The sequence below is a fragment of the Tamandua tetradactyla genome, chromosome 2 (genome assembly GCF_023851605.1).
Source record: "Tamandua tetradactyla isolate mTamTet1 chromosome 2, mTamTet1.pri, whole genome shotgun sequence".
Taxonomy (NCBI): Eukaryota; Metazoa; Chordata; class Mammalia; order Pilosa; family Myrmecophagidae; genus Tamandua; species Tamandua tetradactyla.
Window position 1 is genome coordinate 102,517,535 of NC_135328.1, and position 27,623 is coordinate 102,545,157.

The 27,623-nt window shown below is 36.7% G+C and overlaps 1 protein-coding gene and 1 long non-coding RNA gene across 4 annotated transcripts in view; one reads left to right on the top strand and one right to left on the bottom strand.

Moving 5' to 3' along the window:
• The window catches only part of GDA (guanine deaminase), a 104,984-nt gene extending 77,855 nt beyond the window's left edge, over positions 1–27,129 (top strand). For 2 of the 3 annotated variants that reach the window (XM_077148430.1, XM_077148432.1), the window contains exons 6-14: positions 3,360–3,387; positions 5,698–5,805; positions 9,314–9,421; positions 11,117–11,214; positions 13,997–14,064; positions 17,777–17,923; positions 20,917–21,047; positions 22,149–22,176; positions 23,203–27,129. In XM_077148430.1, coding sequence (XP_077004545.1) covers positions 3,360–3,387; positions 5,698–5,805; positions 9,314–9,421; positions 11,117–11,214; positions 13,997–14,064; positions 17,777–17,923; positions 20,917–21,047; positions 22,149–22,176; positions 23,203–23,273 — 787 coding nt within the window. In that variant the 3' untranslated portion in view covers positions 23,274–27,129. Of the gene's footprint in view, positions 1–3,359; positions 3,388–5,697; positions 5,806–9,313; positions 9,422–11,116; positions 11,215–13,996; positions 14,065–17,776; positions 17,924–18,985; positions 19,428–20,916; positions 21,048–22,148; positions 22,177–23,202 lie in introns of those variants that run through there. The other variant, XM_077148431.1, reaches the window with a different exon arrangement.
• On the bottom strand, positions 13,519–22,820 carry LOC143673640 (uncharacterized). Its single transcript, XR_013170496.1, has 3 exons — positions 22,519–22,820; positions 16,864–16,909; positions 13,519–14,030 (listed from the first exon to the last, which is right to left on the bottom strand). It is a non-coding gene; the product is annotated as an uncharacterized LOC143673640 (long non-coding RNA).
• Positions 27,130–27,623: the final 494 nt, after the last annotated feature.

Consider the following 27,623-nt stretch of genomic DNA (forward strand, 5'->3'; position numbering starts at 1 on the left):
ACTTCCCCCGACCCCCGAAAAAAAAAGGTTCAACAAATATAATATGCTTACCCAGGACAAAACTTGAAGAAACATAAAAAGGTATACAAAGAATAAAAAGAGTCTCCATAATCCAACCACCTAAAATTATCCATATTGGGATATTTTTCCAAGGAGGCATATGCATCTCTCCAAAAAAAAAAAAAAACTAAAGAACATCTTTCCAAGGTGAAGGCCAGAAATACAGAAGGGATGGCTGAAGAGTTCGTCTTCTCCTGCCTTGACTCCACATCTGTGTGCTCTTGCAGAGTGAGGCCTCAGTGTCCTTGCAGTAAAGGTCAGGTGGTGACACTGCAGCTAGAAAGAGACCATGCGCAGGGACCGAGCCTTGCTCGGCTGCTACTGGGCACAGAGCTGGGTTCTTCAGAGGTTGTGGACAGCCTGCTCTGCAAAGATGTCCACCACAGAAACAGGGGCTATATGCACAAAGACTCATAGAAAGTAGACATATGCAAGAGAGATGAAACCATATGTCCATATAAAGACTTGGATGTGAATGTTTACAGCAGCATTACTCATAAAAGCCAAAAGGTGGAAACAAGCCAAATGTCCATCAACTGGTGAATGAATAAATAAATTGTGGTGTGTCTGTATAATGGAATGTTATCCAGCCCTAGATAAGAATTAAATTCTGATACATGACACAACATGCATTAGCCTTGAAAACATAGTGCTAACTGAAGAAGTCAGACACAAAATGTTATATATTCTATGATTTCATTTATGTGAAATTCTAGAAAAGGCAAGTCTATAAAGACAGAAAAATCAGTTGTTTCCGGGGTCTGGAGGTAGGAACAGCTAATAACTGTAAAAAGATACAATGGATCCTAATGGAGTGATAAAAATAGTCTGAAATTGGATTATGATAATTGCACAATTTGGTTATTTAACTAAAAATCATTGAGTTTTTAGTTCACCTAAAACTGAGGTGAATTCTATGAAAATTATATCTCAATAAAATTGTTTAAAAATTAGGAATATGGGGTGGGCCATGGTGGTTCAGTGGCAGAGTTCTTGCCTGCCATGCTGGAGACCTGGATTCAATTCCCAGTGCCTGCCCATGCAAAAAAAAAAAAAAAAAAATCAGGAGGATGTGTATGGAATGTGTCAGTGTATATTTGTGCTTTTTGGTTCCTATCCCCTTTGGAGAAGAGCCGAGTAAATAGAGTAGAATGTGATTAGCTTAAAGAAAAAGTGAATATATTTGCAGACGAGTCTTTCAAACTCACAAAAGAACAATTTTTCTTAAGAAGGTTTTATAAGGTATAAATAGCTGTTCTAGTTTGCTAGCTGCCGGAATGTAACACACCATAGGTGGATTGGTTTTTAATAAAAAGGGATTTATTTTGTTAGTTCTTCAGAGGAAAGGCAGCTAGCTTCTTACATGGAAAGGCGCAGGATGGTCTCTGTTGGCCTTCTCTCCAGGCCTCTGGGTTCCAACAACTTTCCCCGGGGTGACTTCTTTCTGCATCTCTAAAGGCCTGGGCTGAGCTGCGAGTGCTGAGATGAGGTATGCCGAGCTGCTTGGGCTATGCTACTTGTGCTCTCTCATTTAAGCACCAGCCAATTAAGTCAAACATCATTCATTGCAGCAGGCACACCACCTAGCGGACTGCAGATGTAATCAGCAACAGGTGAGGTTCACCTACCATTGGCTCATGTCCACAGCAACAGAACTAGGCACCTTCACCTGGCCAAGTTGACAACTGAATCTAACTACCACAATAGCTGTGGAGTGTATTTTCAGTGGCTTCAAGTATCTGTGATTTTCTTATATGCTATAATAGTAGTTTTCTCAAGCTGTGAGTTTCCTTCCTTTACTTCTCTTCCCTAATTCCCCCCAAATCCAAAAAAGGGCCTCAAAGGCTCAAGACCTATCAACACACTCCAGAGTCTCTCTGTGATGTAGAATGAAAGGTGAAAAATGAATTAGCATATTAAATCATGCTCGCCATTTGCGAAGGTCAGTGTGAAGACTTGCCTAACTTTATGAAATTGGTCTATTCCTAAAAAATTTCTTGCATTTCGGTCAGTACTATTTTTGTGTATCAGATTATATTTGAAAGACTCTGGGAACTTTCTAGAAGAGTCCTAGTGTAAATCCCATTGTTAAATGAAGGATTCTTTATTAATTAAATTATTTATCCTCTCCCTATCCTTTATTATAGATGTGGGCTTCTTCTGTAGAATCGATTTGCTCTAAATGTCTATGACCTGCACGTTAAGTTACTTTTGGCTGTGGGTCTTCTAATGCCCAAGATCATGAGTTTTCATTTTGTTCTTCTATGTACAACATTGGATATTCTACCGATTGTGCAAGCACCTTTCTTACATGTCTTTGATGTCTTTCCCTTTGTACCCTGCAGATTTGACAAAGCATTGTATTGTATTAGAGTTGACACCCAAAAGGTATAGAAGAACATTCTTTAGACTTAAATCTTCCCTGGGTCCCAACCTTATTGGTCCCAATGCAAATCATAGAAATCCAACTTTTTCCATTTCCAAGACCTCCCTCCCCTTAAGTGTGTACCTCTTCCCTAGCTTTCTGAGTCTGGGGAGGGGCACTACATGCTCACGGAGAGGAGGGGGTGGCCACTTGTCCTTTAGCATTGATCCATATACTCAGCTCTTCCATTAATTCATTTTTGTGGTCCAAATAAATCTTAATTCACATTTTATTCAGAGACAAAGGAATACCAGAAATAGGAAGCTGAGATTAGTAAATTTTTCCAGCTGGGGCGGAAGTCGCCGTTTCACAGGCACAACAGAAGTATAACTGGTGAAATCGTCGTTCCAGGCACCATGCTCTTCACAGCCACCTCTGGCCTATTCTTTCTGCCTTACTCTAACGCCATCCCCACTAGGAGTCTGCCCTTGGAGATAAATGATGATATTGTGTGAGCAAGTACCTTTCTGTTTTAGGGGAATTAGCAGTAGAGAGCCCTGTGGCTTCTAAACACCTGTGGGTGCACAGGATTCCAGTACTCTAATGTCCATGTAAAACATATCACTATGTTCCCCCCAAAAACTTAAGTTAGAAGAATGGCTTGAGTGTTGTGAGGATGCTTGTGAACAACCCATCTGATGTTAGCTGATCAGATTACATTTCCCCATGATTTTGGGCCCTATCTGTCTGGTTGCAATGAGAAAGTAGAGTTGTCACTACTTATTAATCTTTAATAAGCAGTAGTGAAACATGAGCAGCGTTAGAAATGGTTACATGGAGATTTGAACATCTAAGAATCATGCTTTCAATCTTTTAAAAAGTTGACTTGAAATTGCCTAGATTTTCTAACTTCCCATTTGTTGCTTGATTTCAGATTTGTGTCAGAAATGCTTCAAAGGAATGTAAGTAAACTTGTGAACAGCTTGCTTTTGGGTTGACTTTGTGTTAGTGCGGGTTCATTACTAAGTTGTTTGATAGATATTTGTTTTATCACATATTGAAGAAATATTCATCTAGAAACTGAATTGTTTTCATATTGGACTCATCAGCTCAGCTTTAGTGAGTCAGGTATTTTTTTTTTAACATTTTTTAAATTGTGAAATATAACACATATACACAAAAGCAATAAATTTCCAAGTACATTTTAACAAGTAGTTGTAGAACACATTTTAAAATTTGGTGTGGGTTACAGTTCCATGACTTTTTGCTTTTTCTTCTAGCTGCCCCAAAACACTGGAGACCAACAGAAATATTAATATAATGATTCAGCAGCCATACTCATTTGTTAAATCCTATCTTCTCTGTTATACCCGTCCTTCTCTTTAACATATATACATAAAAGCAATACATTTCAAAGTACATTGTAGCAATTAGTTGTAGAACAGATTTCAGAGTTTGGTATGGGTTACAGTTCTACAATTTTAGGTTTTTATTTCTAGCTGCTCTAAGGTACTGGAGGCTAAAAGAAATATCAGTTTAATGATTCAGCACCTATACTCATTTGTTAAATTCTATCTTCTCTGTTATACTACTCTTTTCTCTTTTTGTGAAAAAAAATATATATAAGCAATAAATTTCACAGTACATCACAACAATTAGTTGTAGAACAGATTTCAGAGTTTGGTATGGGTTACAATTCCACAATTTTAGGTTTTTACTTTTTGCTCCTCTAAGCTACTAGAAACTAAAAGAAATGTCAATATAATGATTCAGAACTTATACTCCTTTGTTAAACTCTACCTTCTCTGTATCACCTTTGATCTTTCTCCTACTCTTTAGGGATATTCAGGCCATGCACATTCTAACTTTTTCATGTTGGAAGGGGCTGTCAGTAATTTGGGATAGGGGAATGGAACTAGTTGATGTTCTGGAGAGGCTGGGCCCTCTGGATTTCAGGACTTATCTGGTCCAGGGACCCATGGGGTTGTAGGTTTCTGGAAAGTTACCCTAGACATGGAACCTCTATAGACTCTTATATAATGCCCTAGGTATTTAGGATTGGCAGGAGCATGTATTATTTTAAACACAGCTTTGAAGTTAGGAAATATTAACTGATTTTAGTGGGTTCAATTAAACAATCACTGCTCAAATATGTGAAACCATGAAGATTGTTTTATTCTTAGAATTGCACGTACTTTTCTTGACTCCAAAATCCCGTGTCTACATGCAGAGGGAAAACTAAATGAGTCAGATGGTGAACAAAGCTTTTAGTTGAGCTGTGTGTAAAATCTCAGTCACTGCCCACTTTAAAGTTGTCATCTCAAGACAGCTTTCCCATTCTCAGTGGTTTTCCCTCCCATTTTTCTGGAGTCTTCTAATTTTGTAGGACTGGTCTCCAGGGAGTGGAGAGAAGGCTTCTTGGGGGCAGGTTGGTAGAAACTGGAAGTTGTGGGATTGTTTGGTGGTTATGGTAATACTGACTGTGCCCCCTAGTCTGGTGTCCAGCCTGGACTGTCCTGGTCCTTACATATGTGACACATCGGATGGTCTGCAGGCACTCAGCCAGTCATCCCCCTTTGCGGCATCCTGGCATTGGGGATCCTACTGAGGCAGTGATATTTCCTCCCACCACCCCCAATAGACTGGTTCATGGCTCCAATGGGTAACCTCAGGTTAGTAAACCAGACCCTTCCCTTGGAAACCTCAGAATTTCTTCCAATCTTACCATGGTAGATTGAGGTAGAGCTTTGTAGATCCTTATCATCAGCAACTCTCTGTGAGTCCTCCCCTGCCCAACCCCTCACTTCACATGGCATCAGAGCCAATCCTGCAACTGAACAGGCCTCAGGGAGGCTATGGCCAGCACACATCCTCAAGGTCTAGAAAGCAGAAATGAGCCACCAGCTCACCTTTCATCTCCTCAGCACTTTCCTTCAACATTGCTTTGTTTCCCAGTTCTCTTCATGAAGGCCACCCAGACTAGGCTTCACTTGAGCCTCCATGGAGATGTGGTGACGGAGGGGAGGGATGGTCCATTCTTTGGAACAGACTGTTCTTCCATGGAAACTGGTGCTAAAGAATATACTCTCCTCCATTCTCAGCTGTGAGCTGTTTCCAAATAACCCAGCATTTCCACCAACTCCTGGAATAGGGGACTTCCCCCAAATGAAGACATAATGCCATCTTGTTGTATGGTATGCCTTTGGGGGTTAACTACAGGTTCGTAATGTCCATAGTTTCCTATAGTATGGGTTGTTTTTTATTATTTCCAGTATTTGCGAGTGAAGCCCATCGTGACACCACGCTTTTCCCTTTCCTGTTCTGAGACTTTGATGGGTGAACTGGGTAACATCGCCAGGACCCATGATTTGCACATTCAGGTGGGTACTTTTCTTCTGCTCGTGCCTCTGTCCAGGCATGTAGGACATCTCTACCCTAAATCTGGGATCTCCATTTCCTCTCCTGAGGTCTCCTAGAGCCATAGTATCACAGAGGTGGAAGGGTCCTGACAGACGTTGCCTAATCCAGTTCTTCAATTTTGCAGGTGAGAAACTTGAGGCACTTTTCCCTCAGTCTTCTCTGATCCAACTTTGAGAGGCAAGGACACTTCATGAGTAACTAAGCAAGATCAGTGACAGACAGTTTACCTATTCTCTATAGAATTCACTTAATGCACTTCTTTCCTACCTTTTTTTAAAAGTGCTTTCTCAGTGTTCTATTCCTTCATTTTTACAGAAACCAGCTATTATTTGAAAAGCAAAAAGAACCTAATTTCTACCTTACAAAAATGCATTTAAAGGCCCCTTTGTTCCAAGTTTCTTAATTTAAAATTAGGAACAAAAAAGTATATCTTACTTTGTCATTAAGTTGTTGCAATTTAGAAATAAAACACTTTTTAAAGCTTACAGCTTGGTTAAAATTGGGAGCCCCCCTTCCCCATCCAAGCTTAATTACACACTGTACTAAAATTTCTCTCAAGAATTATTTGAATATCTTATAAGAAAGGGAATGTGGGGGGGGGGAGGAGGCAACACAGTGATTCTTTACTATTTTGTAGGTTTTTTTTTTAAAGATCTATTTTCTTAAAGCCCGTTAATATGCATCCTTCCCCATTTTTGTGGTCTATGATATTTGAATTATTGATCCTATCGCACACAATCCTTTCCTGGAGAGGAAATTAAAAACTCATATGATGTCTCGACTTTGGAAACAATATTTCTGTTCTTCAAAAAATTGAATAGAAACAATGTTAAAGTAAAATACATAGAAAAATAAAACAAAAAGACATGCAACAAAATTAAGCATGTCCCTGTTGGGGGGTACATGTGTCTATGTGTGTTTACACAAATTCATTATAATAACGTGAATCGTGCTGGTTGCCCTTTCTTCTCTCCAATGTCTGTGTATTTCTTCAATGGTCTGGGATTTCCCCAAGGACAAGATAGAGTGCGTCCTCAAGGATGCAATATTGCTATTATTTTCTTTTGTCTTCAAGGTGGAACACCCTGAGTTTGCAATACTGCTATTATTTTCTTTTGTTTATTTGGCTTTGCACACTCTACCACATGTGGAGAGAGAGAAAAGGCATTGCCATCCTTGGAAGTGCTCATTTGCTTGTGAGTTATTTCCTATAACATATACTCATTGTCAGTTGGTCTGAAGTGATTTTTATTTTAGGCGAGTGGTTGGGTGGTTACATTTTATGCCCTCTCAGGGTTGTGGTGCCCTGGAGAAAGGTTAGTGGGGGTGGGGGGCTCGGTGAAGGAAGGCCGGCCCTCACTTGCTTTGCTTTCATCTGAATTCTCATGGGCTCTTTCCTGGTGATTGCAGAAATTATCTAGAATGGTTCATTTCAAGCTGTTTTCTGCAAAAGAGTTTGTTCAGGAAGTCACCAAAAATGCTTGGCCCCAGGGTCCCAACCTTGCCTCACTCTGAGGAGCAACTTGTTTATGCCTTTTATAGGTTGGATGTCTGTGAATTCTCATAGGAAGAACGTATCCAAAGCTAACAAGATTCGGAAAATTACTTATCTCACACAACCCTGTTATTTGAGAGAACAGAAAATGGAGACCCACAGAAGATAACTTACTACTCATCTTAAGACAAATAGCTAGGGTCAGAACTTGGGCCAAAGCTTAGCTCTTTATTCAGATTTCAGTTCGTACCTGTGAACTGTGCTTGCTACCCTTTTGATGATCACCAAAGTCCTTTTTAAAATGTCCAGCACCAGAAGAGGTGGGCTGCCTCGCATAGGTTCTTGACCCTCTTCAAAGGATACTTTTTTCTTGTTCTTGCTATCTTTTGGAATTTGAGAAAATTTTATAGGAAGAGTTTGTCTTGGGATACACATATATTCAATGACAGTCATAATTTTTTTCATATATTTATCGATATGATGTACAGATAATCTTTATTATTTACTGATCCTATGTTTACAAATTGCCCTGCTCACTAAAATTTATTTGTAACTCCAAAGTCAGTATTTTTGGCACTTTCATGGTTATGTTTGGACACGTACAGAGTGGTGAAAAATTTGAGTCACCCAACATGCAATTTTCAGCTGAGATTGAACATGTTGATGCTCAGCTTCCTTTGAGTTCTTACACTGTAAATAAGTATCTGTACAGGTAGTGCCACTTTTTTTATAGTATATGTTGTGCCACTCCTAAAAATATTTTTATGCTTTCTGTTGGTGATTTGGCTGTTTGAAATGGACCCCAAGTGTAATGCTGAAGAGCTGTCTGAAGCTCTTGTGGGCAAAAAGGCTGCAACGTGCCTTATGGAGTAAATATGAGTATTAGATAAGCTTTGTTCAAGTATGGTCATGAAATTGACAGCTTATTTAATGAACTCCAATCACCTGCCCCCAGTGCGATTTATGATTAGGTTTGCTTAAATTTACATTCAGAGGCTTTGTTTAAATGTTGCTCTGAAGACTTCCGAAGACGATCCTGTTTCTAGATGGATTAAATGGTGGAACTCTCTAAAAGGATGGGGAAACAAAGAACTTCCTAGGGAATCCTGATATGGATATGCAAATTTAAGAAAAAAGCAAAAGATATAAGGTGTTTTTAAATGGAAACACATATAAAACATGGTTATCTATTGAGGACTTGATGAAATGTTGGAACCTGTATTTCCTCTTGGGGCAATGGTTCAGCATTTGCCAATATATAATATATTATATACTGTATATATATTATATACAGTTCCGAGGGACTTTACAGAGAGTAACTACCACGAATAACGAAAATCGACTGTATATAATTGTTTGAAATAAAATCACATGTATAATCTCCATTGTGTTACTATGTGGTACCTTACACAGAGAGTGGAACCTATCTACATAATTTTGGGGTAGGAAGTATACTTTTTTTTTTTTTAATTTAACAAAAGTTTTTTAAAACATAACAACATACAAACACGAACATTCTTACCATACGATCATTCCATTCTTGGTATATAATCAATAACTCACAATATCATCACATAGTTATATATTCATCACCGTGATCATTTCTTAGAACATTTGCATCAATTCAGAAAAAGAAGTAAAGAGAAAAAAACCTCATACATCCCATACCACTTACCGCTCCCTTTCATTGACTGCTAGTATTTCCATCTACCCAATATATTTTAGCCTTTGTTTCCCCTATTTTTTCCTATACGCCTCACCACTCCCTTTCATTAATCACTAGCATTTCATTCTACTAAATTTATTTTAACATTTGTTCCCCCTATTATATATTTATTTTTGATCCATATGTTTTACTCATCTGTCCACACCGTAGATAAAAGGAACATCAGACACAAGGTTTTCACAGGGAAGTAAACTTTCTAATGGTATTTTATATAATATATATATTGAAAATATTTCTTTTCTTTTAGAGCCATATAAGTGAAAATTGTGATGAGGTTGAAGCTGTGAAAACTTTATACCCTGGTTATAAAAACTACACAGATGTGTATGATAAAAACAATCTTCTGACAAATAAGGTAAATTGTATATGATGACATCATTTATATAAAACAAGGCACACGTGGCTAAATCTTAAAATCCTACTAGTAAGCCTCAGACTTCTGTGACAGTCATGCATTTTCCAAACTAGAGTAAAGCTCCAAATGAATTTAGTAAAAAAAAAAACAAAACAGATGAGCCTGCATTTTCATCCTAGTAAATAAATCTAAAGGCTTCATTGAGGGTAAAAATGTCTTTTGACCCAAGGACATTTGACAGTATCCATTAGAATTCAAATGAGCATTCCTTTGAGTCAACAGATGTATTTTTAGGAATATATCCTATAAGGAATATGTTACAGGGGTGTTAGTTACATGTAGAAGTAAAAATCAGCTATCAGTGGGAGATTACACAAAAAGGAGGTATTCTGGCTTATAAGGAAGAATTCTTGTGCAATATTATTTGATGTATGTGTTATGTGTGTGTGCGTGCTTTCTTAGAAAAAGGGTCTGGAAGACACACTGAATGTTTAAAGTGGCTCTTCCTAGAGAAGACAGAAAGCAGAGGAACTTTCTACTCTTTATTTTTAAATAGCTAAGATTGCTTTATTTTTTTAAATGGCATGTATTACTTTTAAAATGAAACAATTTGAAATTAATTAAAATTCAAACAAATAAAGAGAGACCTCATTACAACAGTGTAACTCCTAGCCTTGGCCTTGAATAAAATGCACACACTCATGGCAAACTAACTACTGCAGCAAATAATTTCTTAGTGATGATGTGAATGGCAAACTGAATATGATTGATTTGAAAGGTCAGTACTCTGCATAAATCATGTAAATGCTACATAGTAATTTTACCCTCTTTACTTATTCTATATTAATAAAGATTAATAAATTAGTCTTCAATTTGCATATTAATTTTATTTGCACACAGGTCATGAACATTTTTTTTGAAAAATAATTCTGTAACCAATAAACCTTGTCTCCCAAAGGGTAAAGTTATTGAGAAACAGGTTTTGTACTGAGAGAAAATGAATTCTGAGAGTAAAGTCTTAGTCAAGAAAAAAAACACAAACATTATTGAGACTGAAAAACAAGGAAAGTTTCACATCATGCAGTGGCTGCCTTCTTGGGTCAATTTTACTATTAGAATTAAAATGTATAGTATATTACATATTCTAGTTTTTATGAAAATATAAATACAGATGAGTTAAAAGCAAAAATAAAGAGAAACTCTCTGCAGGATTTCTCTCATAGCCTCCATATATTGAGAAGTGAAAGTAGACTTCTAAAAAGTTCCAGTTAGAATAGGAACAAACACCACTCTACCAGTTGCTGTTCATAATGTAGAAAGTAACTTGGCCGCTTTGTAATGTAGAGATTATTTCAAACTGGGTGGATGTTATATCCTGTAGATCACATGGCCCAACCCTCATTATTAGATAGATAGATAGATTGATAGATAGATAGATAGATAGACAGACATATGATAGAGAAAAAGGAGATCCACAAATTTGCTGAACTTTTGTATTATGGTGTTTTTGCAACCCTTTTGTGAGACGTAACTTTTAAACAATGACTTTATGCATATACAAGTAATCCTAAATGTTCTTGTAAAGATGGTATCGGCCGAGTCACAGCTTTTGTGTGTGTGTATAGTACCTTGTTGTTAATACTAACCTCAGTGCCTGTAAGTGGTAAACTCCACATAGACCACTCTTCTCTCCAGACAGTGATGGCGCATGGCTGCTACCTTTCTGCAGAAGAACTTCACGTATTCAATCAGCGAGGAGCATCAATTTCACATTGCCCCAATTCCAACTTGTCGTAAGTAGGCAATAATGGCTTGGTAGATTTTGAAAATTTGGGTTGCAAATTAGCAGCCAAAAACCTTTGTTTTCTCAGTCATTCCTTGAGGCATTCTCTTCTCTGGTTGTTTGATTGGGACAAGAACTAGATAAACTGATACTTACCTGGGCTCTGCAGAAAAAGAATATTTAAAAGAGGACATTTTCGGCAGATTATGCATTTGGAGGGCACCACATCTTCTAAAAGTTCTGAGTTCGAACAAAGCATGGCAATAGAAAATACAACAGAGTTCAAAAACAATAGCATTCAGAGTTTACGGCTAAGGACTGAAAGGATGCACATGGCAGTCAGGTGTTCAGGGAGCAGGTACTGCCTTGCATTTCTTTCTGAGCTCTGGTATCAGATAGAGATGCTGTGCTACTAGAAGCCAGCGCCCTCCGGTTTATGTCACACTGCTGAATCTGACAGGATGCTAGCTCACGTAAGTATTCCCTAATATATACTTACCATAGGGATCTAGTCCTATGGTAATTCCCCAAAATGCAAAAGCTTTATTTTTAACTGATTTTTAATTTTTATTAGAGAAGTTACAGGTTTACAGAGAAATCATGCATGCTATAGCTGCTTTTAACCTGAAATATGGTCTCTCTCTTAAAAAAACAAAAGTCCATAGATTTTTAATTGCATCTAATTTCAGGGTGTTCCTGGAACCCATGAAGCCAATCTGTGTGTGCGAAGTTAAGGACCCATACCCTGGGACTACATAACAGAAAGGGTTATCACTTTTGGTGCTAGTGGACTCAGTACAGAGTTCTCCTTACTTGTAGGTTGGGATGGATCATTCATTTATTCATTCAAGACATTTATTTAGCTTCTGCTAGACTTTAGACTTCTTTGAGGGTTACTCTTGGTTTAGGTTTTTGCAGAAACAGACCCTCCCGAGATGAGGATCCATGAGCAAGTTGTTTATTTGAGAGGTGATGTCAGCTGGAGTAGGTGAGTGAGGCAGAGAAGAGAAAGAAGTTAGTAAAGAGTGCATGATGAAGCAAATTACATTGTGGACCCCCAAAGTTGAAGAAACTTTCTGGAAAACTCAGGGAGCCAGGATTTGTGCAAAAGGACAGGAATCTGGGGTAGTATCTTCATTTGCCAGCACTGCTGTTAACACAGTCCAAATAGATAATACAAATAGTCTAACAATAGAAATAGACAGTAGAAATAATAGAAACAATAGAAATGTATTGTCTCGTGGTTCTGGAGACCAGAAGTCTAGATCAAGGTGTTGATCGGGCCAGGAGCACTCCAAATTCTCCAGGGAAGAATCCATTCCATGTCTCTCATGGCTTTTAGTGGTGGCCGACAATCCATGATTTTCCTTGGTTTGGACACCATAACGTAACCTGTGCCTCCATCACATGGCCCTCTCTCTCTTTCTGTCTATTTCCTTGTGTCCAAATTTCATCTCCTTATAAGCGGACCAGTCATATGTTTGGCCCAACCTTAACTAATCACATCTTCAAAGTTCCTACTTACAAATAAATTCACATGACAGGACAAAGCATTAGGGTATGAACATGTCTTTGTGGTGGACACAATTCAAGCCATAACAGTAATTCTACCTACACTGGGCAGGAGTGGGGGCATTAATTCCCTGAAACTCCTCACCTTCCCAAATGAGAACAGAGCAGACTCTAGCAGCCAGAGAGCCTTTAGGCAGAGTCGGAGGTGCTGGGAGTTAGAAGACTAGGAACTTTGTGACTAGAAAGGGTATATGCTAGTAGCTGTATGGAATGGGTACTGAGAGACTCAGTGACATATTTCTGGAGTGTTTTGAGAACCTCCAGAAGCTCCTGGTTTCCAGACATCAAGGCAGCCACACATGACAGGGAATCTTGCCTACCTACAGCTGAATGACTGTAAATATGATCTACTGACCAGGTTTTGAAAGGATTTGACATCCCTTAGTGAGTTGCAAAATATCCTCTAAACTAAAACATGATCCAGCTTTGCAAACTGAGATTGAAGTTAAATTTCTTAAGGCTACTTTTTATGTTTAAATGGTCACCAACTATTCTTTCTCCAAAAACTTTAAGAGATTTATTACATGGACAATTGGGCTTTGGACAGTATAGTTATATGCATCTTCAAGCAGACCACTTTATCTTTGCATCTTCCCAGGCTTCTAAGAATAGCCTTAGTTTTCCTTTGTCTCTCTAGAAGGGCAGGTCATCTGTTAAACTCAGGGTCAGGAGGTCTGAACTCAGCCAAGAAACACTGTCCCCAGGATGCTGCTGTCCTCTGAGACAGCAATACACTGTCAGCCCCTGACTTACCAGCCTGCACCCCTTTTCCAGTTGTGCCCCCCTTCTTTTGATCTTGCAGCTCACAATTCATTCAGGATAACAGATTATTCCAGAAAGAGGAAAAGCAGCAATGCTTTACAGTTTCTACCTCCTAACATTAGAAGGATGGGTTGGTTAAAAAAAAAATGTGTCGATGACAGATACAACTTTTGGACTAATTTCTCCATTTGTTTTTTTCTTACAAGTGGTCTCCTGCTTTCTCTTTTGGCTCTTGCTGCTCTACACCCTCCCAAGATTAACCTCAGCCCAAGGATTCAAGCAGTTTCGGATCCTTTTTTCTCCAGAACCACATGGTTTAATTTGACTGATGTGTTTGTGTCGGTATTAGAGCTGATAGGATGGGGAACACGATTTTCAGTGATATCGCTATTATGTGTCCTTCTTTTGTTGGAATCACAAGGATCTCCTTGGTCTGACTATCTCTTCTCTTTCTGCAGACTCAGCAGTGGCTTTCTAAATGTTGAAGAAGTCCTGAAACATGAAGTGAAAATAGGACTGGGTACAGGTGAGTAGCTCAGTATTTGGAGCTATGGTAAAGTGGCCGATTTAGTACATCATTTCCTAATGTAACTACTTTAAGTTAACATTTATTCTATGTTAAGAAGGAAAAAATCACTTAAAAAAAATCTAGTAGTAATACCTTGAGCTAATAAAATGGCGAGGTTGTAACCAGCAAGGAAATGTATGCACAGGGAGCAGTTTTGATGACACTAACCTCTTGAAAGCCAGAATTCCTTCAGAGATTCAGCTATAAAGGATAATTGTTTCTAAAATGTTTTAGAGGTTCTTTTTTTTTTTTTTTTTTTACCTCTTTTTATTTTTGCATGGGCAGGCTCCAGGAATTGAACCCGGGTCTCTGCCAAGACAGGTGAGAATTTTGCCACTGAGCCACCGTTGCATCGCCTGAGGTTCTTTTAAAAAACAAAACAAAACAAAACAACAACAAAGCAATCCTTAAGTTGTTTTTCGTTTTGTTTTGTCTTTCTGGCTAGATTTTAATGGGTTGGGTTTTGTACGTTTTTATTTTTAAATAACTGTAATCACAAATACCATCTCAAGACAAAATCAAAATTATGCAACTCTGCCAAATTGAGAACTCTGAGATCTGAGATATGTTAAGGACTTGCTTTGCTTTTAAGAGTGCTTAGCAAAATGAGACTCCTCAATTCCCACAGGCAGTCTGGATGTTTACTAGGCTGAAGGACATTCTAGGTGGCAATGAATTAATGATGCCTCCTGCTTTTCACAGTACATTTTAATTGTTTTTTTTCCTTAGTGTGTGCCATGCTGCTCACTTTGAAAGTATGAGTAAGGCCCAAATGTCTAGGCATGTGCTATGAGACTTCTTTTATTACTGCCTGTGACTGGATGAAAACTTTTTTTAATGGTTGTGGGGCCACAAGGATTTACTCTCCATTCTTGATGTATTCGTCTTCCTGATGTTCAAGAACATCAGGACATTGGCATGTTGACAGTGATGGCTGTCAACGTTTTCTGCAATAACTTAAGTCTCAGTTTGCCACAATAAGACATTTTATACCAAACAATTAATTGGTAAGACACACAATAATATCCATATGTACATGCATAATAAGCTACCATGTGATTTATTAGTATTTTTAAAATAGGTATAATACACTAGAGGCTTCTTCCAATTTTAAATAAACTAAAGGAATTGGGATTTTTAAAATTCTAATTTAAGGTTTGAATTATTGAGACTGTGGTAATACCTGGGTGTAAATCACAAGTCACAGAGAACCAATTAATTTAACTCCACAGAACAGCCTTAATGGATAAGAAAAAAATGGCAAAGAATTTTTGTTACACATTTCAGTTAGTTAATGAAACTTTTAGCAGGCATGCAAAAATCAGTAAGTATTGCTTTCAGATTTTCTAGGGTTTTCATCTCCATGGTGTAAATTCCTCACATAACTTCCAGTTCTTGACTTTGGTTATGAAGCTATAGCCCAAAAAGTTTAAGTATAGCTCCAACTTTGAATTCAATATCTGTCACTTATTAGCTCCAAGACAAGTTCTTCAATTTTCTGAGACCTCCTTTGCCTAATTTGTACAAGAAGAAGAAGGACAACAAAACAATGACGTCTATGTTGTGTGCTTAGTGTGAGAATTAAATGAAACCAAATTCATGTACAGTGGTTAGCACAGTGCTTGGCACACAGCACTAGTCATGAAGATTGCTTTACAAAGGAAAGAGCAAGGTTGGTGTGTTGAGCCAATGTTTGATTAAATATGATGTGTTAGCTTGTGGACTTGGAGCACGCTGTTGCATGTCTATACATTCTCTACTCCAGGAATCACTCTATGCTCCACTGTTTACTAAACAGGAATTTTATATATCAACTCACTCTTCAGTTGTAGATTTTAGAACATTATTTAACCTCATACCATGGACAGAAAGTAGGACGAACAGCCATTCTTTAGCCTTTCTGAAACAAGTCTGGTCATTTTAAAAATGAAAGGAGGAAACTATTTAAAAAAATCAGAATAAAAAACACATAAACTTCTATATACTGCTGGATGGCAGGTAACCACTTTGGAACGCTGTTTGGAAGTTTCTTATGAAGTTAAATATCATCTACATAGGACCCAGTAATTCTGCTTTTAGGTATTTGCCCAAGAGAAATACAAACACTTGCTTACAAAGACTTGTACAAGAATGTTTATACTGGCTTTATTCACAATAAACAAAATATGGAAACAACCCACATGTCTGTCAATAGGAGAATCGATAAGTCAATTGTGATATATTCATATAATGCAATACTGCTCAGCAATTACAACAAATGAAAGAACAAACCACTGATGCATATAAACCATAGACAAACTTCAAAAACATTTTTCGAGTGAAATAAACCAGGCACAAAATGGTACATGCTGTATGATTCCATGTATATGAAACCTAGGGAGAGACAGAACGAACCTACATTGATGGACATCAGAAAAGTGGTTGCCAAGGAGTGGGAGCCAGTGGGGAAGGGAATTGACTGGAAAGAGCCTCATGAGGAAATTGCTGGAGTGATGGAAATGTTTAATGTCTTGTTTGTTAGAAGGTAGTTAAATGGATATATATCATTTGTCCACATTGTAAGTGAACACGTAAGATCTGTACAATTTATGATAGCTTAATTATACATCATTAAAAGGCAAGCAAACCAGCCACATGGGAGGCAATGAGCAGTAAAATTATTGTGAGAAAATTAAGTTGGTGATATGGTGAACCAAATTGATTAAAGATCAGAGAGTGTATTTGGAGATGGATCCAAAGGCTCCATTTTGTCCTTACCTCAGTGGGTTTCTCAGCAGTGTTTGCATACCTGACTACCCTTGACCTGCAACATAGAATTATTAATAGGCTATTACTTTTTTATCTCGGCCATACATATAGGCACTAACAATTATATATATGTGTACCTAGAATGATGCTTTTTTATCTTGGCACTAACAATTATAATGTGTACCTAAAAATGATAGAAAGATACCTTGAAAGAAAGTGTATTTTATTAGCTGTAGATGCACTTTTCCTCTAATAAAACATGCTAATTTACTTGACATTTATTTATAGAAACTCATTTAATCCTTCGACATTTGTTCTTAACAAAGGTAATATTTCAATTTAATTATGATTAGAGACTTTATTTAAATCACTAAAAATCTCATTCCTCATCTAATGATGTCAGCCAACACATAAAGCTATCCATATGCTTATTTATTACACTAGAAAAGTACATTCTAAAAGCTATTTCCTGAAAATTTACCATAAAGGGATGGATTTTAAAATTTTCCATAAGCTCTCATCTCAATTAAATAGAGTTAGGGCAGGTTTTTTAGTATAAAAATATAAGCTTATTTTATGTTATCTAAATTATCTTTATAAGTATGCAGTTTTATTTGGACAATTTCCCTGAATGTTCTGCCAGGGAATATTCAGGGATAAAAATTTCTTCTCAACTTCATTAACGACTCATTTGGGTATACATTTGATACTAGTTGCAGGTTTTTAATTCCTTTAAATGTTGACCTGTGATTAGTCTGTCTTTATTGATAAGAACTTTTCTTTAAGTGTATTAGAGACTAGATATGTCACTAAAAAAAAAATTGAGCAATCAAATAAAAAACCCAAAATCCAAAAGCACAAAACATTATCTTCTTTCTGTCCTCATAAGGTAACACTATTGACTTTATTTTATCTACTGCAGATGTTGCGGGTGGTTATTCATCTTCAATGCTTGATGCAATCAGGAGGGCAGTGATGGTTTCCAATATTCTTTTAATTAATAAGGTAAATGAGAAAAGCCTCACTCTCAAAGAAGTCTTCAGACTAGCTACTCTTGGAGGGAGCCAAGGTAATGACTATTTTATTTTTCTCTCACACGATGTATAACCATGCCAACTTGTCTCCTTCATTAATTGTTTTACGTTGTATTGGTCACGGGCATGTGAGTTCTTTAAAACAATCAGTTTTCACATTAAGACAAGTAACATGTCCCACTGAGTCAAGTAACATGCTCTCTTTTGTCCTCACTGATAATAATAACGATAGTAAAAATAATAGCCAAGATTTACTGAGCACTTACCATGTGGGAGGCACACTTTATGTACATTGGTACTTAATTCTCATGACCACTGTTATTAATTCTATTTTACAAAAAAGGAACCTCAGGCTTACTCAGCTGTCAAGCTACAGCATGCCACAGTTTGAATCCAGAAAATCTGATGGCAGAGTGCAGGTTCCTACCTGTTGCCTTCTACTGTAATATCTTCCCAAATAAATCCCTGCCTAGACCATATTTTTTATTTATATATTTAAGTTTCCTAATTGCCGGAACCTCTTTTAAAAGGAGAAAAATATAAAGATATGGTTGGTTGATAGGCAAATATCGTTCACCAGCTTTTCCCACTCCTCAACATGTAACCATATTTTTGTAGGAAAAAAATAGCAGTGCTGATTGTATTGTTTTAAGTTATTTTAGAATTACAGTGTAATCTAGGAGGGTGATAGTGAAAATAGCATGAAACCTATTTATTTATTTCTAAATAATAAATAAAGCTAAAGATATAGTTTTAGATACAAATATAGATATATGATATTACTCAGGGTTTTAAAGATGAAGTGCAATGGAAGTGGAGTCTTGGAAAGAGACTTCTTTGAGTGTCCTAGGCTACAATCAACCCTATAAAGGATATTTCAAGAAAAACCAGTAGGGATTATGCTGTTCGCATTTTGCTAAATCTGTGGGTTCATTTTCTAAAGTTTTAAGTTTGAAACCACCTTTTTTCTTTTTTAATAAGTGTAACAGCCACCACCATTACCCCATGTTTGCACATTTGAATTCAAGTAGTTGTTTTACCATCTTATTTTCATGAGCAAACAAATTGTATTTAAATAGTGTTTTTTTAAATTCTAGGTCCTCTGTGAATTGCTTCATCAGGACCCTGTTTCTGAGAAAGCCAGCATGGGTGCCTACCAAATCCTTTCTACCTTGCTGTGTGGCTTTTCAATCTCTTTTCTGGACCCCTGGGCTTACTGTTACAGAATTTCTTCTCCTCAGCCGTGTCTCTACTATGGTTTAAGTGAAACGAGATAATGGATCCCTGTTTAAAGTGTAGCATCTTCCCAGGCTTTGCAATCACTCTTAAGAGATCTAGATGTACATAACTCACCTTCTCTGAGCCAACATCTGGTCCAAAAGGCAGCAAAATTGCCCTTCCTGAAATGCATTTGAGCTGCTTACCAACGCCTGTACATATCTGTCTCAGTTTGAATTTAGAGCAATTAACAAAGGTGCTGAAAGCAACTGTGTCAATTTTGGTTAGTTCTCACTTTAATTGCTCATGTTCTATTGAATATAAACCAATGTGTATATATATATATATATATATATATATATATATATATATATATATATATATATATATATATATATATATATATATATATAAACGGTTTATATCATGAAAATTACCTGTACCCGGCAAAGGTAAACAACTATCTAGCCTATTAAACACACAATAATTTTATGTTAAAAGCAGTTATCTAAAACTCATATTTGTCATAATTCTTTGTCAAGGGCAAAAAGAAATAGTGTATAAACTGTGAAGGAGGAGAGACTTTCCAGCAATTTTTTATTACATTTAGTCTCTGATGCAATTAGTAGAAGTCACCTAACTGCTTTAAAAATTCCTATTCTAACATCCTTGTCTTGCTATGAGAGTTCTTTAGCTAAAAAATCTTTTTTCTTCTTTTTCTGAGAATAAAAGAATTTCCTTTTATATACTCTTTTGGAAACAAGTAGGAATTCTAAGTCAGTGCTCTGAGAATTTCCGAAAGATTTCTGGAAATCCATGCATATTTCTAAAAGAGATATGTGATTCAAAATGCTCATATCAGATTATATTCTAAAGGTGATAGACTACAACCAACACACATAGAATTGAAATAAATAATACTGTACTCCAGCTGACCTTCATTGTATTCATGCTTGCAGTTGTTACATCAGGATACCCCTACTCAGATTATAGACCCTGAGGCACTTTGGATTCAATACCCCTATTGACTCGGAAATCTAATCTTCTAAAACTAAACCATAAAAATGAGAGATATACTTACCCAGCCTACCGTATTCATGGAGTATGAATTCTAGCTATGAGATGGACAGAGCAAATAGATATTATCAACCTATATACCCTATTTAAGAAAACCACACTTCTCTGGCAAAGAGAAAATCTTCACGGTTGAATCAGATTGCTTTCAAAAGCACGGGGACTCTTGAATTATGAAATCTGTTTACTCTGAAAAGTAAATTTTTTGCCTGCTCAAAAGATTTAAATTGAGAAATTTGTGATGGATATATCTGCAGCAGCACATATATAAAAAGCCTGATTGTTTTTTATTTATTTGAGGTTCATTTTGCTTTCATGAAAATAGGTCTGATAAGGTATTTAGCAGAACAGAAAGTGGGGAAAAGGTAGGGAAAGGAGTTGGAGTTTTGCGGGGAGAATAAGAGGGTCATGTTTTTTAGAGGAGTGAGGGGAAATCACAAACCAGTTGGGCTATGTAGTATCCAATAGAGCTGAGAGACAGAGAGACCATCAGAATTCTGATCAAGGTGATAACGGAAATTGTTTTTATTCTCAGATTCTTCTCCTGTCTTTTCTCTGCTTCCTATAAGTAAAAGTCTCAGGAGCTACTGGAATGAGAGAATGTTCCTGCTTAGCTACTAACATACTAATTTTTTTTTCTAGTGCTATGTTGGTGGACTCTGTCCCTGCAAACTGGGACTTTTGCATGGCCTTGTGGCTCCAAATACTGACTGCCTATTAATTTTCCACTCTGTAGCCCTGGGACTGGATAGTGAGATTGGAAACTTTGAAGTGGGCAAAGAATTTGATGCACTTCTGATCAACCCCAAAGCATCAGATTCTCCCATTGACTTGTTTTATGGGGATTTTGTTGGTGATATTTCTGAGGTAAGTGAAAGTAAGTTCATCAAAAGGCATTTATTCCATGAAGTAGTCACAAGAGCTTCTCTATAGAAAAAATACACAGAAACATTTTAATGGAAAGCAGGAGAATCTTAGGAAAGAAACTTGATCCCTTTGAATTAGTATTATAACTCATGAACAGAATCATTAAGAATAATATTGACAAAATATTTGTATTTTGTATGCATTTTTTCCTATAAGCAGCCATAATATAACTTGCGCTTGTATTCTAGATGAGCATGGGGCTAAGCATTTTCATACATCATCTTATTTAATCACCAGAACGACTCTATGGGGTATAGTTACTATTAATATTAATACATTGCATATTATACATGGATAGTGAGGCTTAAGGGAGGTTAAGTGATTTACCTAAGGGCTCCTGGCTAATAATTAAGTGACTGGGTTTGGATACCAGCCTAAGACTTTGTGACTACCACAGACTGGGCTCTTAACTACTGAGCTACATTGATTTTCTTAATTTTATAAGAAAATGGGTTTTAATACTTTGTTCCTCTTATTAAAATTTTTTTTGTATAAAATAAAGTATTTCCTCTTACTTTAATAACAATTCTTTGTAAGATATTAGGTTTTCTAAAAATTTTTGACTATTGCCATTTATAAATTGATCCATTTATGAGAATAAATGTGATAATAAATATAACATATTGATGCTCTTAGAATAAAGATGTTGGATTATTTGAAGTTAGACCATTTGCTTGTTATTTAATAAATAATCCTTTATTAGAGTGAATTTCTGGGAATAAGGGCTCAGTCCCATTCATCCAATCATTTTTCATACATCATATACCTCTTGAAATTTTTGAATTATTTTACTAAATTAATTTTAAAAATTCATTTAACACTGTTCTTCTGAAGATTGCAAGGTTATATTCCAAGAGCTTTCAAGCAATAGTAATAATAATAATAATAGTAAAAAAAAATGTTTAAGCAGAAGATAATTTGCCTTGAATTAATGGAAGTTGATTTTGCCATCAAAAATAGATATTTCTGTGCTTTGCTACTCATCATTGGCTATAAATTCGCTTTTCTAAAGTTTGCAAAATATTTTATTTTCCATTTTAGGCTGTTATCCAGAAGTTCCTCTATCTAGGTAGGTACATATATATCTTTTTTTTTTTTTTGGCTTTTAAATAGGGAAATTTAATATGTTGCAAGTTTATAGTTCTAAGCCTGTGAAAATGTCCAAAACTATAGAAATGTCCAATCTAAGATATCAATCTATGTAAAATAAAATATTTGCTTTTCTTTTTCTTGGGTATTGCTCTTTATATTTATTGTACTATATGTTAAGCCTATCTGTGATAATTTGCTTTGAGCCTTTTTTTTTTTTTTTTAATTATTATTACTAACACGGTTAAGCCTGTTTAAGGCACAATGCAGGACCCTACTTGCAATGTGCTCAATACTCCAGCACTGCAGTCATAAATCTTACCCAGGAGACTGGAAGGCCAAAGGGGGAAAGGGCATCATGTCCATTCCTCTTAGACTCGGTCTGTACTCCACAGTCTTCCGCACTGTGTTGTATTTGTGGTAAGTGCACGTTGGAATCTTACCCACATACCCTCAATTCTATGTGCATCCATTTCTACTCACTGAGAGAAAGAAACCGTAAACAGTGCAAACGATTCTACCCTATCTCCCATTCTGTTCAGTGGGCGGCCCCCTCCCTGCCCAGGGAATTTGAGATGGGAGAGCTGGGGGGTTATTTCGAGTGGCGCTCGGTTCCCGAGACCGTTCATCTCATCACACCGAGTATGATTCTGGAGTTCAAGGATCAGGTTACATTTTACAACGCGGGGCTGGAAAAGCAAACCAGCTACTTCTGCTGGGGATCAACGGAAAGGACAATGATGGAAGGTCATTTCAACTTTATGTGATTTCCACCTTAGGTGCGGAATTCACATCCTAATCCTCAAATTAGACCCTTCCACGGGTCGCGTCTCCCTGTCCGGATTATGCACTGAGAGAAAAGACAGACAATGTTTGTATATCTTAAGAAGTGTGGAAACAAACAAAAAAAGTGTGTTTTTAAATTTTTTAATCTCTTCCAATAACAGTGAAAATAATTATTAACACACAAACACTGCATAAATGACGCCTTGATTTTTTCTTTCAGGAGATGATCGAAATATTGAGGAGGTTTATGTGGGTGGGAAGCAGGTGGTCCCATTTTCAAGCTCAGTGTAAGACCCTCCGGCTTCTGCGAAGTTCTTCCGGGATAACGTGGCTCTGGCGTCTCCCTTCTTTCTGCCCAGGCGGAGTTAGAAAGTCAAAAAATAGTACCTTGTTGTTGGGCTGACTATTACTTTCTGTGTCTAGTTCCAGTATTCACTTGAGAAATCATTGGAAGAAAGTTGCACTGATCTTAACTCCCTGGTTGGGAGACTTCATAATTTCGTGAAATGAAGATCTCTCCCTTTTGAGCTCTTCAGATTTACTTTAAGCTCAAACATAAGGGAATGTTTTTGCTGTTGGTGTTCATACTATGAGATTTAAGTAAAATTTATTTCTTATTTTGAAATGTGGAGAGAAAAGATATTAGGTTTTCATATAAGGTTAAATCTTTTGAGCTATCAAATGTGAAAATTACAAAACTGTAAATGAAAATGGAGCAGTGAGAATATTTTTGAGTAAGAGACTATGAACAAGCTTTGGGAAAATCACTTAGAATTGTGTTTGAAAATTGCATAAAGAACATATTGATTTTTAAGAGAGAAATTTGTTGAATTGTAAAATGCGCTTCTAGATTGATTTATGTCCTGGAAATTTGCACCTAATGGATTTACATTTCAGAAATGTGTTATTATTGTGCTTTGCCTTCTTTGGGGATGAAATGTCAGATATTGAATGCCACCTGCTTTCTTAATGTAGCTCTGTGCTCAAAAGTGTTTGATAGAAGTGGGTCTTAAAGATATAAAGTCTCTTAGGAATATTATTCACGTCAGTACATTGCATAAATAGTTGTATTTTTAAATCACCTTAATTTATAACTGTACAATGTTTTTATTGCTTCAGTTTTGTTACAGGTGAAAGAAATTCCAAACCCCACTGTTGCATAGACTGGAGTCCTCATAAATTGGGGCAGGTAGTGGAGGTGTCAATACTAACACAAAGGATTCCATTATAATGGCTGATTCTACCCAAGCACTATAACATAGTTGCTGGAAATCTCAAACTCAGATATCAAGCTGCTGGAATTTTAAAGGGAAGGAAAAATCTTGGTTAAACATTTTTTTGAAATCTTTAAACTCTGCATATTGCAAGTGCTCCATTTTCTAATTTTATCCAATTGTCTGTTTAATTCCCTATAATGATGAGGTATTCGAATTTTAGGGTAAAAAAGAAAAAGATAGATGTACCACTTCATGTTTATATTCATCTGTACTAAACATCTAGTAGCACTGAACAGTTTTATACTTCCTAACTAATATAGTATGCCTTCCAATGTAATAGAATTAAAACCAAATTATGACCTTGTAATATAAATCCTTAAGAAGTATTGATTTGAATATATAATTTAAATCCTATATGTTTTTCTCATTTACTTCCAAATACTATAAACCAACGAGGGAAAAGAATAGTTTTTCTTAATCTGTCATGGCACTCATACTATAAGTTTAGGTATGACTTAACATTACCTTAGTCAAGAAATTTATGTAATATTACTAACTCTGTATTAACAGAATTAAGGGCATGATCCCTTCCCTGTACTATAAATTTTGTTTTCATATAGTCATATCCATTCAGCAGTAATTTGCCCAGTCTTTTTTCCCCAGTAGAAACGTTTCTCGATTTGATTGCATATATACTATACCTAAAATGGAACAAATTTTTGTATTGTTTTGGTTTGCTTTTAAATATCAGAGTTAGTGTTTGTGGAATATGAAGTAACTCAATTTCTAGTCTCAGTCTTTGTATTTCTTTTTCCTGAGCTATGTCCAATGTGCCCTGCCAAAAATCTCCCCACTTCTCCATAGTACCAGAAAGTGTTTTCTGCTTTATTGTCCAGTCCCTGACAAAGGAACTTGCTTCTGTGGTGTCTAGTCCAAGTGAGTAGGCTCAGGAATTTAGATGAGATATTTAAGATCACTAATAGGCAGTTGCTATTCCCAGCTGGTTCCAGAATCTAAACTTTTGCTTTCCTTAAGGGTGGTCGTTTTTGATGTTAAAAGTCAGTTTTCGTTTAGATTTAGGATGCACATGCAGTAAATATAAACAACTGTGATGTCAGAAGCAGGAAGAATGGCCATAGCCAACCAATCTGTCAAACATTAAAGTTAGCCCTGAGATTATGTTAAGACCTGCATATCTTTCCTAGTAAAAACAGAATGCATTGAAAGTGTTTATATATGCTTTGATCTCCCTGCTTCCCTTATAACTTGTGCGCCCTTTCTCCAAGGGCAGTGTGCCTGAATCTTGCGTATGCTCCTTGTAAGTACTGTAGGCATTAGCCATACCTGCGGCCAGTGGTTCTGCACTTTGAAATACTGCCTTTGCCTGATGTAGGTTGTGGAGAGGCGATATTCCAGGCCAATCCTTTTTGCCACTTTATGCTTGAATATTTTGCTCACTGACAGGAAAGAAGGAATTCAAACTTCCTGTCAGCCCCCTCAGTGTACTCCACACCAGTTACCTCATGTTTCCTGGTATTTTTAATGGAATACACTTTAAAAGGCAAAAACTTAAGAGTGTTGACTATCATAAATGTGGAAAATGTTTTTGTAACTAGAACACAAAAGCAGGCTAATCAGCTAACGTGAGTTATTTTCAAATGAGACTGAAACACGGGAAATAAAAGATTAGGGCATAAGAGGTTGTCCTAGTAATTGTAAACTGAGGCTGAGAAGACTCTGCTCCATTATTATCCCCCAGCTCCTTCTCTAGTTTAGCTGTCTAAGGTTTTGGAATCCAAGAGCATATCTCAGAACAAACCCTCTTCAACCTAGGAGGAGGGCTTTCTAAGTTAATGCTTGTGAGCATTGAGCGTTGAATCCCATTGAATCTCTTTTTTACTTCCTTGAGAACTCTACCCATGAAAGGAAAGGAAGTAGAAGGAAGATACTCCCTATTATGCTCAGCTGGTTTTGAATATCCCTGCTGGTGGCTGCAGCTGAGATCTTAGAAAGGAAATACATAATGGGCATGAGATCCAGCAATGTATTTTGAATCTTCTCTCCCTACCATATTTCTCCTATTTTAAATCTTTTCACCTCAGATCCAGGCAGATGGAAAGCAAGCTGGGAAGCATGTTGCATCCATTCTACCTTGTGCTATACCCAGAAGACATTCAGAATTGGATGTTTTTGTATGTAGCCTGTTGGGAATTTTTTCATTGTTATCCAGTCTTTAAGGTGATGATAAAGATGTTCTGAGTTATGGAATGTGGACTAACAAATGTTCCATGGATGGTGGGACTCATTTTTAAATTGAATGCATTGTTCCGCATTTTAAAGTTATTTTTTGGAGATGTTTGCAAGTTCATATTTACCCAACTGCTTCAGGTATGAATTTGGATGCTCACACTCGTGAATGTCTCAGAAGGAAACACACAGAAGTATGCAAATGAATAGACACTATTAGAAAACCCCAGCATTGGTCACCAGACATATTTTCACATCCAGCCTCCTCTCCCTTCCCTTCCCGCAGCCCTGAGTGTGAGAGACCAAGAACTGTGTGGTTAATTTGCAGACATAGTCCAAGTTTAGTGAAATGCAAAAGTCACACAAGCCAATGATGAAATTAAATGTACATAGTAAGGTGGCTTTTACGGTTCACAAGGTTTAAACAAGCTGAGTAAGAAATGTTATTCTTAGCTCATGTGTTATGTGGCAGCAATGTGCCTGTCCATTTCCCACCCAAAAACCTGTCAGAAGGCATTCTTTAGAGAAAACCACCTTTCCTTGTTGTTAAACTCCTGATCGCAGCTCTTAAGAATATATATGTATGTATTTGTGGGGAAATTTTTCTCAATATTTGTGTTGATTTGCTTATCATTCTTGTGCTAAGTGAGCTCCTTTGTGCTTCAGACAAAAATAAATGAGACTTCGTGTTTACATTATATTTTGTTGTGAGTGGTACGTGTTCAATTTTGTCCTGAGTTCCTTCTGATACAAGAAGGATTTTTTTTCTTCTTTTAACATGAATTTTTAAAGGCAGAAAAGAATAAGTTGCTGTGCAGCAACATGTATCTTCCATCCTATGGTATGCAGCTTTTAAAAATCAAACTACAGAGCTGAGCTTTGTCAAATCAGGTTGCTATAGTTTCATTCAGGATAAATAAAAATTAATCCACTTGGATTTTGTATAACTGGGGTTTTAAAAAGAAAAAAGGTGGGAGGTACTATAATGGTTAAGTGTTCAAGCTGTAGGGCAATATATTTCATTTTCTAAAACCATAACTCACAGTGAGAAGTGCATTTTATAACATCATAAATCAGTTTACACATACCTGTGTGCAAATGTGTTTAAAACAGAAGTTTCATAAAATTATACTCTTACTTGTAATGTCCTAGGATATTTTCTGTGCTATCTTATTCT